Raw genomic sequence first — 14,845 nt, 5'->3', positions numbered from 1 at the left:
CAGTGGATCTGTCCCAGAAGTTGAATAATTCCGACGGTTGACAAACTAACCAAACTGTATTGTGAGAGAATCGAGTAAAATGCTTCTCTAATTTGTTTCACGGTAGATGTGGTCATTGTAAATACCTTTATCTGTCTAAATAGTCCATATATATTATATGGCCCCTTTCTCTAAACCTGCTTTAAAGTATGAAGCTAAAACATGTATGCTATTTCATGTAACAAGCTCAAACAATAAGTTTTTCTACAGCAACAAAGGATAGGGAGGCACTGTAGTTGTATGCTGATGATGCTGTAGTTTACTTGTCAAACCCCAAAATCCATTATGCTGAGTAAAATGGTTTTACGCCATAGTGGCTAGGCTTCTTCTAGGTATTCTAGGTATTGGGTAAGTCTCCTCTTAAAAGTAAATTGCTGTGAAAAAGAAAATAAATGTTTCCACAATTCCGTCAAAGACGTGACTTGAAGAAGTATTCCCATTAATAAAAACCTGGTGCTGCACTTAAAGAGAGTGTGAGAACTCGTGAGAGACAGAAACTATTAAAACAATGGTTTGAATTAAAACAGCAGAGTCTGAGAGATGAGAGCTTTTAGTCACCAAAACACTAACATTTAAATTTCCATTTTTGTAGACCCTCACCGCCTCTGAAAACTTTTTTCAAACTTTAGAAATCTCCAATTCAAAGCCCAAGAAGACATTATAGAAAAACTCAACATTGCATGTGACTAGGTTTCACATTAAACTACAGTTGTAGTCAGAAGTACCATCAAGTGAGGCCCAAACTCTGCTGCCTTACCTGGTGGAAGATCCATGGACTGAGGGATGATGGTTGGATGGATGACAATGAAAACACATGGCAGATGATTCATGGGTGTCGTTGAAATGGAGATGATTTTGTAATGATTTTCAGGCTCCTGATGAACAGCATGATAAGAACACAAACACGAGAACATGGAAATGCATGTTTCAATACAGTCACAGTTCGTAGACAGATCAGTGTTAAACAAAATCCGTTTAGCTGGCTGTACTAAGAAGGGAAGAGATAACGATGACATGCTTTTTCTCCATGGAAATTGGGCCTTTTCACCATCCAGAGCATCTCAGAAAGCAGCAAAGGAAAGACAAATCGGGGGGATTTCCCTCATGCAGATACAAATTGAACTTTTTGGGGCATTGAACGTGTCTATAGGTAAGATTGCCGATCTAATACAGTGTACAAATCCTTAAAATGAACATACAAGAGTTGTTCTACGTTCGATAAATTACAACAGAAAAGAAAAAAAAAAGAACGGGGATAAACTGTCAGAAAAAGTACTTCCACAAACCAAATTTGGTGACACAACAAAGACAAAACTGAGGACGACATGTCAATGAAATGATGTCACAGCAATGACAATGATGACCCATGATTATGAAGAAAAGAAAGCTCATTATTAGTTGATACAGTTTGGGAGCCCAGAGGAGCCAATCAGAATCAAGCAAATAAAATATAAAAAAACAGCGACAGCTTTCCCATCCAAACCAAAAGTCCTCCACTTCCTCAAGACAGACAACATGTCAGACCACTGGACGTACAATACACACAAACAACCCATTCCCCTCATCCCCTTCCCCGGACCCAAATCAACCCTACCTGCTTATTTTTGAGGTCAAGTGAGAGCTCATAGTCGGAAGTGGCCGAATGCGAGCCGGCCCCGTTGCGTTGCACCCTCAAGGGAGAGGCAGTGTGATGCAGGCTGGCTCTCCTCCCCGCCCCACCTCCTTTAGCTCCTCCCCCTTCCTCCTCCTCTTCTTCCTGCGTCACATTGGCCTGAGTCTCGTCGACATCTTGTCTTCTCTTTTCCTCAACAACTTCCTCTGACTTTTTGGTCTCTTGCTCTACCACAGTTGGGTCCTGTCTGCAAGGCAAAGGGGATTCAGGGGCTTCTTGTGCTGCTTCCTCAATCGGAGATTCAACTTCGGGTTCGGGTTCGGGTTCGGGTTCAGATTCAGATTCAGGTTCAGGTTCAGGTTCAGGTTCAGGTTCAGGTTCAGATTCAGGTATGGGCTCTGGCTTAGGCTCAGTTGCAGGTTGTGGTTTTGGTTCAGGTTCTGGCTCAGGTTTGGTTTCAGGCTGCGGTTCAGGCTCAGATTTGGGCTGTGGCGGTTGGGTTGGTGGCTGAATCTCTTGTGGCTGTTGCTCCGGCTGTTGTTGTGGTTGTGCCTGGACCTCACTCTGCAGTTCCCCCTCTCCTCCCTTCCCTTCCTCCCCCAAAGACGGTTCTGGAGAAGGGTCATCGCTGCAGAAAGGAGGAGAAAACGCAGAGTGAGGTTGCTGCTGCATCCGTGGTGACCTCTGACCTCTTCTCCAGGCTGCCTGCGTTAGTGGTAAGAAGTTGACCCTCTGTTTTTTTGTCTGATTTCACTCATTATCTGTCTATCTGCACTGTTCTGTCTGCTTCTCTTGTCTGTCTAGACTCTGACAGACAATACAATTGTACAGCACAGAACAGCTGAGAAAATCACAGAGCACAAGAGTGAAAAAAAGATCAAAAGCGGTAATTTATTTCAGTGAAATCTCCAGACAAGAAAATGTGAGAAAAAAAAAAACAAACACAAAATTTGACAGCCAGTAGTGACACACACACAGAGACATGGGGACAGTCATGCAACCACTACAAATATACATAGTTCGGATTATCTGTGTGGATTACCCTCTTCCTAGTTTCTCTCGTTCATAAGTCCCTTCTTTTTTGCCTAATGACATTGAGTTTGATCGTTGCTGTTGTATTTTCCTTTTTTAATCTATACATGCAGTGAATTTAAGTCCATCTCTGCAGTACTAGGCCCTCTTCTCTCATGTTATACATTATACAACACATGAGAAAGTTTCACATATAGGGGTGGGCGGTAAATCCCATCTAAGATTATATCTTTATTGAAGCTTTAAGGATGTGTGAAATGACAATATCGAGATTGTCATCCATTTTGCAAGACCCAATAAAAACACCCCTCAAGCTAAACACATCACCTAAAGCTAAGCTAGCATAACTGCTGCGTGGCTGAGGTTAAAAAGTAGTGAACAAAAAGCGCAAGGAAATAAAACACAAACACTACCAGCCTCTGAATCAACATTGTTAGGTTTGATTTCAAGACGTGTATCATCTGCACTCACGTGTAGGTGGTTTGGCTTTTAAAGGTGGATGTTGCTAACAAGTCAGAAGTCGACCACAACCAACCAGCTGAGGTACTGGTAAAACAAAAACACACTCAGCACTGTTTTCTTTCCAGTTATTTTGTAAAGGATTTACTTGAGAGACTCAATTTGACTTGTTTTTTTCTTGAATACATTATTTTCTTTAACACTAATTAATAATGAGAGTGAGTAACAACAATAAAATACTTTTTCAAACACATTAAAAAAAAACGATGTAACGTATTTCTTAAGGGTTACAAAAATGGTCAATTATCGTCATTAGCAAAATCCCCCAAAATATCAAGATATTATTTTTTGTCAATATCTCCCACCCCTACTCACACCTAATGTCATGCAAAATTATCCATATGAGGTAGTGTGTAAAGTGTAATGAAAGAGCAAGAATTAGATGTATTAGATGTGGAGTTACTGTGTATTTACATTATAGTAGTAGAGAACTGTCAAGCTTGTTGGGGCAGCCTTAAGGGAAAACAAAGGGATCTACCTCGACCACAGGTGGGAAGCTAAAATAAGTAAGGAAAGCAATGTTTAAAGGTCCCATATAAAGAAAAACAAGTTTTTTTTTTCCATATGTATAATCAAGTTATCATCCAGGCTAGCAACCCACTTCAGCCCAGACTGCTTCAACAACACAAGTCAGAACAAAGCCGAGTTTGCTTCGACGTAAGACTCTCATAAAAGGATGATAACGAAAAGTTCATGACCCAGCAACAGCAGATCTGCCATCTGTAAGTGTCGCCACTTTATGATGAAATTTACAGTTTTATTACAGGGAATATTTTGCTAAGTACTGGCGCAGGTTCTCCTGGAGCACTTGCCTTGTTTGTTTTCGTGTTTTTTTTACCTCAACCAAATTCACAGAATCCGTGTTGGGTTCATCTCTGATCCATCACGGCACTGAAGTAGATAGGTTTCTATTCTAGTCAAAGTGTTAACTTCTACTGGATCCACTCCATTGCATTCCGGCTGGGCCTCTGATTCAGCAGGTCGGAGCCCTCCTGATCAGATATGCAAGACTTCTATTTTTGAAAACTGAGAGGCTGCTATGCTTGACAGAGGCTAAGTTTGTGGTGTTTTTTGCAACCGAATTCAAAACCTTTCATTCCAAAACGATAATGTTACTTTTTCTATCATGACATTTTAACATTTTGATGGCTGTAGTTGAAAAATTAAATGGCACAAAGGAAAAAGTCAGTCCATTTTAAATGTTGTTAGATGCATCATCTGGAAACCACGAATGTCTCTATACAACATGTTATTTCAATCCATCTGGGAAATGTTGAGATACAGTATTTCTTGATAGATCATAATCTAGACCCTATTATGGCATTATCTAACTTGTCAGATTATTAATCATTTGGGCACCATAAATGTCGAAGTAAAATCTTTTTCGTCCAATTAAGTGCTGTTGAGATATCTTAAACTATAAGTTTCCGATGCTGCTAGCATGTCTATTAAACCACAATCTGTCATCAATCAGTATGGCAGAATATTTAATATCTATATCCAGATTTTTCTAAAGGACCTTTAGAATCCAAACTAGGTTTTTCACACTAGTTGACAGTTGTTGAGATAACAGCTTGGCACGTTAATACCCAGATTAAGATAAGACTCTATTTTCCTCTTATTGGGTATGGTGATAAGACCTGAGTCAGTGTGCATAAAATCAGGACATTCTGGCTGCCATATGCAGAGTGCTGCAGAAGAAAAATCTGCACGATGCTCCCCAGAGGGAACGGAGGCTTCAGAGAGACAACAAACTTTTAGTGTAAACACCAGAAATCTGTGTTTTTGAAGACTTTTTTTTTTAGACACATCTTTTGTATGCATTGCTAAAATGTGGAGTCTCATATAAAAAGTATGGTAGTAAAAGTGTATTGTCTATATATTTCAGGTAGCTCACGTCTCCTCGTCTTCACACATGGCAGCACATAAGCTTAAGGAGAGAGTATCTTTAGCGAGGATGGAGCTGGGTCTACAGCTTCTAAAATAGAGCCTGTATGAGTGATGAATAATGAATGAAGAAATAAAGAGTGCTGCTTCAACACTCGGCTGCAGGTGAGCTTTTTCTTGTACGAAAAATAGACCTGGGCGAAAAAACAAAAAGAGTTCTTCTTTAAGGGAGATGTTAGGTGTAGAATACCATCCCACATGTAATGTTTTTTCACGCATTGTTATAATTCTAAAAAAAGTTGACATCATAAATATGCAGTCACTGATTATGCAAATGCTTTCGTGTGTGTGTTCATACAAAGTTGGTTTGCATCCGCTCAAGTCAGCTCATATAACTTCTATCACTCACTTTCTCTGCATTTCAACTTTCTCATCCTTTTTTGCTCTCATCTATTTTTCAAACTTCCTGTCATCCTCTCTGTCCACCACACACACACTTACACACTCGCCAAAGTCGTCCTGTCACTCTGTCCTCCACCAGGTAAGGAGATTGAGTGGTTCCAGGTGTCATGGTGACTGACGAGGCGGAGACGAGCCATGGATGCTGCCTCTCTCTCTCTGCCTCATCTTTCTGTTCGTCAGTTTTGAAGACGGATGAGCTCGCTGGCCTCCACGCGCTCAGACCAGAATGTAATTATGGATGCCTCATGCTGACGTCTTCTGCTCTCGCTGCTGTGAATGCTAACAGGCTCCAACTGTAGTCTGACGTGATGGTCAGGTCTGTCTGTAAGTGGAGTGTCGTTGTTGTTTTTTTGCATATCCCTTAAGAAACAACTTCCAACACATCTAAACAGATGTCCACTTACTACTAAGGAACAAGGAGTCTGAATTAATTGCAGCACAATCTGTGAAAACTGAAAGGGTAATCAATCTGTCAATCCAAAATAAAGCAGATGGTTTAAAATATGGCCATATACTTATTTTGGCCATATACAGTTTTAACATTATGCAAGTCATATGCAACTATTACTACTATCTGTCTCATCACTATCATCTCTCTCTCTCTCTCTCTCTCTCTCTCTCTCTCTCTCTCTCTCTCTCTCTCTCTCTCTATCCCTGTTTCCAACCTGTCTAACATGAGTGGCTCTGCTCGAGGTTTATGCCTGTTCAAAGGAAGTTTTTCCTTGCCGCTGCCTCTGATCCAGATTAGTGCCCACTAGTGGATGGACTGTTTAAAATCCATCACAACTTAAAGGTGTGGGACTATATGATTGGCGGTGTACATAAAGGAAGCATAAATGAGTGTTTACCAAGAAAGAATGTATATGTATAAATGTCTGTGAAGGTTCTCAGTCATCCAGGTCATGGTTATCCAAAGCTTGATCCGTAAGGCAACTGGACTGGTAGAAATTCTTGAAGATGTTTCACCTCTCCTCCAAAAGGCTAGCTCTTCCCGAGTCTGGTCAGAACTGAAGAAGCCTTTCGAAGGAGAGGTGAAACGTCTTGAAGAGTTTCTACCAGTCCAGTTGCCTTACAGATCAAGCTTTGGAATATATGTATAAAATGAAACACCTTGATTAGAGCTGGGGGCGTAATTACAGGTTTAAATATATTATTTTATATATTTTTTTATGAAACATTTGTTATATTTATATTGAGAAAAACTATATCACGATAATTAACATTACCAAGTTATCACCCAGCCCTACCTATGATCAACTTCAACTCTTGTAAGAAAGCATTTTATATTAAGAGTGAAAGTTCCATTGGGTAGGAGGGTAAAATACTGCTAAAATGCCCAGAGCTGACTGCAGCCACTAAAAATCTGTTCTGCTGTGTATCAGGGTGATGACTTCCGACAGACAGACCACCATCTTTATGCAGGAGGTCCACTGATTATGTCTTCAGCGTAAACTCAGTTGCCATGGGCTGCATTTGACTTTCATTAACCTTGATCGCAGAGCTTTTTTTGCTGCATCATCACGGTGGAGATGTGCTGCAGAAACAGAGATGATATATCGGCCCGAACGACCGCTGGGGTTCAAAGGGTCTATCCTCTGGTGGACCGCAGCCAAAGAGTTGCTGAAGAGGGCATAATGGGAGGAAAAACCACATCAGCAGAAGTCATAGTAAATGAGATCCCTGAAGTAGTTGCTTGCTGATATCATTTCTAGCCTGAGAGTAATTTTATTCTAAGGCATGAACTTATGTTCTTCCATAGAAGAAGAATGCAGCCAACAAGAAGTTATTTTACTTCCTGTTCTATTTGTACGTCTTCCAAAGCCATTTCTCTTAAAGATTATGCCGCCTTGTAACTTCAAATCCATTTCCCTTCACGAAGTATATGCCAATCCTTGTGTGCTCATAGAGATTCATCTGTTCATCAGGCAGATCCCAAGGGCAGACTGAGGAGTGAGATCAGCATAAATAAGCAGAAGGTAATGTATGGGGTAAATTGTTGAATGCATCAATGGAATGAATTTCAAGTTTCAGGGAGCAGGAGCTGTAAAAGTGTGATTACATTACTTGTACCATGTTATAATGATGCAGTACTTCCCTCCACAAGGAATAAATCTGAGGCTGAATTTAAACAAATGCATCCTGTATTTCAGCTGATTCACTTTGATGTCATACTGATAGATTTTCCAGCAGTAAGAAAAACCCACATTCAACAAAAATGGTCCGCTGCTGACAGTGACAAAAGTTCAGTTTTTGCACCATTTCACTGCAGACTGCAAATCATTTTTATTCCAGTTCATTTAAGATGCCCTCACCCCTGATAAAGTCGGAAAAAAAAATTGATATGCACAATGGCAGTTTCACATTAGCATCAGAAAGCCTCTGGTTCTCTCTAATCATGAGGTCAAGTTGAGTTACACTGGGCAATCACAGATAGTTCACCAATGAGTTTCTTGTTCTTGTTCTTCTTCTCTACTTAAATCTTTGACCTTACTGCTTGTTAACCACTCTTTAAATCTATTTCACTGAAGTCCAGAATGGGATACTTTTACTTATTTTGTGCCATTTTTTAAATATGGAGAAAATGTGTTTATCACAAGCCTTGCCTCTGACTTATTGTGAGTATAATAAAATAACTGAAGAACTGGGGCAATATGACCACACGAGGAGGCCATGTCAAAGGTTTTGTTACTAAAAAGTGAGTGTTTTTCCTATTGTCTTTTGATAAGTAGTGGATGCAGCCACCCAAACATACCAAATGTTTGTTACTAGGATTCTGAAACCTTAAGATTGGCATCAAAATGTCACAATATTGCACCTGTCGAGCCAAAAGTTACTGTATATGGGTGAGAAGATGGTGATACGCTGTGGCAGAAATCTGCCAATCACAGGTAACCATACCTTTGAGTATGAAATATGACCTTCATGCTGTATTAAAAAATATTTCAATTTAATGAATAAGTCCCATTTATGGTGCGAAAATTTACTAACCATAGACCTTTCTGGATTCTCTGAGCTCACTTGTCTTATAGGTTCCTTTGAGTCGCTGCCATAGATATTCCAGACTCCAACAGCAACAGCTACTACTACTACTACTACTACTACTATCCATCTCATCACTATCATCTCTTTCTCTCTCGTATTCTCCTCTATCCCTCTTTCCAACCCTTTCCAACTCTAACACGAGTCTGGTTCTGCTCAAGGTTTCTGCCTGTTAAAAGGAAGTTTGTTGTTTCCACTGTAACTAGCTAAATACTGCAAGGTGCAATACTCATGGTGGATTAAGATGAGATAAGATCGAGTCCTGTAAGTAAGATGGTACTGGATCTTATCCTGTGTTGATGTAGGGTTTTTGTTAATAATTTAACAGAGTATGGTGTAGCCCTGCTATGTTCGTAAAAGCGTCTTGAGATAACGTTTGACGATAAAACAATAAAGATTGATTGATTGAAATGATTCAGCTAGGCATATAATATGTGGCTTCCTAATCTTTTCCATAAATCAGATTTCTTTTTGCAACTAATTTAGGTAAAAAGCACGCCTACATTTTCTTCAAATTGGAAACCAACAGGCAGAACCACTTTAAATACACTGCATGATCTTTCCCTGGGTCAATATGTGGAAACCACCAACATTTAACAGTAGACTGTGAAACATGATCGCAGTTGCAGTGGCGTCACCCAAAGTGATGAAGCTGAACGATGGTGGTTATCAGATTTGAAATGGCAACTCAACATCATTTTTGGTCCTATCCAGTAAAAGTAGCAATTTGAACACGAATGTTAGTGGGGATCCCTTGGTTTTTGGTGCGAGCCTCAAGTTTTCACTCAGTGAACTGCAGTTTTTGCACTTCTGCACTGGCTTCATTTTTCTGAGGTTGCCAGGTGGTAGGGACCAAAGCAGCGCAAAACTAGATTAAGTACTCGATTAACAGTGGCAACGTGGTGAGAAACGTGATCCCATTGGTGCAGCTCTTTGTATTTGGGTACTGTTTATTGTTGTACATGCGGCTGTGGCTCAGTGGGTAGAGTCAGTCGTCTCTCAATCCTTCTGTTTGGCAGTTTGTTCCCAGTTCCGGAAGTCACATGCCGAAGTGACCATTTGTCCTTGGGTAAGACACTGAACCCCAAATTGCTCCCACTGTTGTTTAGTGGTGTGTGAATGTGAACGAATGAGATTAGCTAATACTGATGGTCCTTTACTATATAGCAGCCTCTACTATCAATGAGTGAATGTGCTGTGAATGGGCGAATGTGACGAGTAGTGTAAAAGCACTTTGAGTGGTCAGAAAGACTAGTAAAGCACTATATAAATACAAGTCCATTTACCATTTGTACTTGGCCCCAGTGGGAGCTAGCATGAGTCAGCATGTTAATTTGCTAATAGAGACAATCTGCCATGCTGATGTGTTGAGAAATATACAACAGATCCATCAAGACAGGTAAGTGCATTGTTATCTTGCATTTGCTATTAATACTGAATAAGAAAATCCAGTTTATGCTAAAATGTTATGGCAATCTATCCAATGGTCATTGGGATATTTAACTCGAAACCAAAAAGTTTCCACTTCTTGTGGTGCTACAGGTGGAGTAAAGGCACCAGGAAGCTTCATCCTCTCAGAATGTCTGTTCAAAATGCAAAGGCAATCCATCCTGTACTAGTTGAGATATTACACACTTGGTATTTTGACAGTGTGGTAAAAGAGGACAGGGCCTTTAGTGAGAATCAAAGCTGAACATAAATTAAACAGTAGCCTGGGGTCTCTCTTTGGAATCAAATGCATCCATCTGGGTCTCCTTGCATCAACAGAAGCTGTATGTCTTGTCTTCGAGCCTCTTCTTTCCGTGATCAAGGTCAAACATACATCAGCTACCCCCCACACATCTGCAGCTCCCATATGATCCATCCTCTAGTTCCGAAGCAGAAAATGCAATCCAGATAGGACTTCACGTGCTCTCTCCATGTTGTGTAACCTCCAGAGAGCCTACAGCCCATTTTATCTTTGCTTTAGTGCAGAATGGTTATTAAATATAGCCATGACATGTATAAATCATGGAATAGGCAGTGGATGAGTCACATGGTTAGCAGTATCTTTGCTTTTTTTCCCCTTTCTCCAAAGACAGAAAGTCAAAGGCTTTGCACTTGAGAGTGACCTGGAGCATTCTAGGAGAAAGATCATTTTGAAAACAACTGTAAAATGTGTCCTTTCAGAGCACGTATTTGAAATGGTCTACAATTTACTAATCACTATCTTCTTTCTCTCCCTTATTCTCCTCTATCCCTACTTCAAAAGTCAACTAAGTCGCGGCAGATGGCTGTCCAACATGGGTCTGGTTCTGCTTGAGGTTCCTGCCTGTTTAAAGGAAGTTTTTCCTTGGAAGAAACAACTTCAAACACTTCAATGCAGATGTCCACTTACTAAGTCTTTGAATGGAAAAAGGTGTCTGAATGAATTGCAACCCAATCTGTGAAAACTGATAGGGTAATCAATCTTTAAGTCCAAAATAAGGCAGATGGCTTAAAATATGGCCATATACTTATTTTGGCAACATACAGTTTTAACATGTGCAAGTAGTACTACTTCTCTCTCTGTCTGTCTGTCTGTCTGTCTGTCTCTGTCTCTCTCTCTCTCTCTCTCTCTCTCTCTCCTCTCTCTCTCTCCTCTCTCTCTCTCCTCTCTCTCATTCTCCTCTCTCTCTCCTTCCAACCCCATCATGTCTGTCTTACTAACTAACTAGTTCAATACTGTGATGTGTAACAGCTACTACTATTTCGACTACTACCATCCATCTCATCACTATCATCGATCTATCTTTTATTCTCATCTATCCCTCTTTCCAACCCCAACTCAGTCGAGGCAGATGACTGTCTAACATTAGTCTAGTTCTGCTCGAGGTTTCTGCCTGTTTTTCCTTACTGCTGTAACTAGCTAAATACTGCGAGGTGCAATGCTCATGGTGGATTAAGATGAGATAGATTTAATCCTGTCAGTAAGAGGGCACTGGATTGTATCCTGTCTTGATGCTGGATCTTTGTTAATAATTTAACATAGAGTATGGTCTAGACCTGCTATGTTTGTGACCTTGACTGGGCTAACAGTGATGCATGGTCGGCTGTATTCTTTTTATGCCTTCTGCGTGCCTCGTGTGATCAATCCTGCAGTGATGGATGGTTATGGAGATGCCAATCAATACTGTGCATACTTGGGCAGGGCTACATAGCTCATAAATTCTACTTTTTAACAAAAAGGAGGCGAAGAGATGAGAAGAAACCTGGCACAGAAGAAAAGTGGTTTGTAATTCAGTATTTTTATATGTTATCCATAAGTCCTCAGTTCTGGGAGTTGACTGAGGAGAGATCAATGCGGACCAGTTTATGTCTCTGAAAAGCACAGAATCAGCCTTTGGCTCACTCTTGCAGGTGCTCTGTTCTTTTATGGGGCTTTTTGATCGCTATAACAGGGTTGAGCAGGTGGAGGTTGGTCAGAAGAAAAGCATGGCATACTCAAGTTTCTTTGCCTCCTGCTGTAAAATGTTAGGCTTAAATTTATCGTGTTGAATTTAGGGCAAATAAAAGTTGCCCTTAAGGATTTAGGAACAAGCTTGCACTTACAGTAAGCAAGCATATACACATTGTGTGGTATAACCACAGGCATTCCCATGCATTGTCAATGAAACATCTCTCCAGCAACATAGAGCATTGGTTATAAAAACAGGATAGGCTCGTGAAATATGCAAGATGGGATTTCAAATTGAACTACTTCAAAAGCTGCTGCCCCAGGATGTGGGTAAAAAGGACGGAGAAGGAGAGAGAGAAGACAGACAGAGAGAGAGAGACATACAGACAGACGGATAGACAGAGATAGAGATGGTAGCAGTGGAAATTGCATTTTAGATTTATGGTTGGCATACTGCAGGTGTATACACAGCTCAGTGCTCCACCCCAGGGATGTAAAATGACAGGTGTTCGTTATATTATTCAATGTCACAGATTGTCATTCAAAAATCTGATTGGATGTCATCCCTTTGTGCAAAGAAATATTAATCTACTTCTATAATATATTTCTTTTTTGTGTGTACATCCCCCTAACTGCTTTTTTTTCTAGTTATGTTTTTGGGCTTTTTTCCCTTTATTTAACAGGACAGCTGAAGAGAGACAGAAAACGTGGGGAGCAGAGAGTCGGGGAAGACCTGCAGCCAATGGTTATGGCTTGGAGTTGAACAAGTGACCTCTGCGACAAGCATCACAGCCTCTGCACATGGGGTGCCCAGGCCACTAGGCCAACGGCACCCCTAACTTCTTATAAATTAAATTAATAATCCTTTGAGGACAAGCATTGTTTCCTGTTGTTATTGCTGCCTGAATTTCAATCATGTTGCAGGGTAAGAAGTAGGCAGGCTTAAAGATGTTTGGAGCACAATGTAAACACAGCTGAAATGAGTGACAGCGATACTGAAGAAAACTACCAGAGCCATCAGTCTAATACTCAGCGTTAACTATTAACTTAATACATTTAATTAAATACACTTTCAGGATGTAGGTAAATAAATCTGATTATGCAAATTATCTTAACCTGAGAAAAATAAGAATCCACAAACTAAAACTTCCCAAAAATATCTTCTTACACAAAAGACCGGCTTCCTGTTAGCACTGTCAAAAATGAGGGATTTAAGAAGATTATCAGAAAACAAAATTCAGATACAAGCTAACAAACCGTCTGGTTTCTTCAACTTTCACCCCATGCCTTTAAATTTAAATGATTAATGATTAGACTTTTATCGTGATAATTATCGATATCGACTTATATGAAAAAAATTATTGTGATAACATCTTTTTAATATCGCCCAGCTCTATCAGAATCAAAATTTCCGGTGAGCCATGCACTTCCTTCTTACAGTAGCTGAACCATACAACACTGCATTGTGTTACAGTAGGTACATACAGCCTGCTCTAGATTGCCATTATCTGTTGTCGTCTCACACGCATATCCCCCTGCTTCTTATTCTCATCTTATTACACAAAAGAATCCCATTGCTATATTTATAACTCCTGGCAGAAGCAGCTTTTTATGAGCCCCTAACAGAGAGGCAGATAGAAAAGGGTGTGCTCAAGAACAACAATGCCTGAAGAAATGATTCAGCTGCTGCTTTGCCTGGATGCGAGCGGAACAAACAGTTGAGCCGTCCCCCTACCCTGATGATTTCATACGCTAATTGCCTATTACGTGTCCCATCAGAGGGAAATATCTTTTTTTTCAAACTTGGCTCCTTCTTCTTTTCCATATTTGAAAATATCCTCAGGCGTTTTTCCCTCCAATGCACAAATCTCTTATTTGAATTTGACTCTAAAAGGCACAACAGTTCAATACTTCAAAGATCACATGACCAAGTTCCATTGTGATACATCACTAGAGCCAGAAATACTGGATTATTTTAAAATATTTGAAATATGCAGACTATTCCAAGTATCCAAAACATATCAAACCACTCACACTGAAAAGGAACAGAGATCACCTAATCCCTTGTATCGTATTATAAAGTTTGTCAACACCTGAGACAGTCATCCACAAAAACATTATTTTGAAAGATCACATTTTGATACGACTGTGTTAATTTATTCCACGAACAGCTATGATGTTACACCCGAAGTGTCACGTACTACATCCTTAACTGTCATTTATTTCTTGTAATTCAGTGCAAACTGGTTATGATCAAAGTGCAGGTTGCCAACTCTTGTTTGACAACCTCAGTTATACGTTTGCTGCATTTTCAGGGAGGTTGTAATAAAGATGTAAAATGAAAGAGTTGAAAAAGCCTCTTCTGTCATTTGAAAAGGTACCTCAGATTATCTAAGGAAAAGAGGTAAAATAACAAATGTATTTTAAACATTAAAAAATCTATATTTTCTCATTCAACTAATTACAAGTGAGTGTGACCTACATGAATATAAAACCACCTGCTACAATTGAAAAGTTTTAGTCATAGCATATAGAGTTTTTGCACCAGTTTAAGTTGCTTAATTGTAACTTGATGATGTCACGTGCTTCTATCCGCCGGTCAGAAACAAGCCTGACTTAAACCGTCCCTGAGCTCCCTTGTCTCATAGGTTCCTCTGAGTCGTTGCCATAGACGTCCTGCTGCTGTGGACGTTCCAGACTCAAGCTGCTACTGATGTGCCGGATTCCAGCGACAAGAGCTACTACTGCTATACGTCTCATCACTTTTATCGCTCTCTCTGTCTCTCTTATTCTCCTCTATCCCTCTTTCCAACTCCAACTCAGTCAAAGCAGATGGCTGT

General features: G+C 40.1%; 1 protein-coding gene across 1 annotated transcript in view; it reads right to left on the bottom strand.

Moving 5' to 3' along the window:
- Nucleotides 1–14,845, bottom strand: part of LOC117805160 (IQ motif and SEC7 domain-containing protein 3-like) — a gene marked incomplete at its 5' end in the record, with an annotated part of 137,735 nt that overhangs the window by 62,076 nt on the left and 60,814 nt on the right. Inside the window, 1 exon segment of the mRNA XM_034673793.1 lies at nt 1,634–2,279. Coding sequence (XP_034529684.1) covers nt 1,634–2,279 — 646 coding nt within the window.

Source organism: Notolabrus celidotus, chromosome 21 (genome assembly GCF_009762535.1).
Source record: "Notolabrus celidotus isolate fNotCel1 chromosome 21, fNotCel1.pri, whole genome shotgun sequence".
Taxonomy (NCBI): Eukaryota; Metazoa; Chordata; class Actinopteri; order Labriformes; family Labridae; genus Notolabrus; species Notolabrus celidotus.
This window is presented reverse-complemented; position numbering and strand designations above follow the sequence as displayed.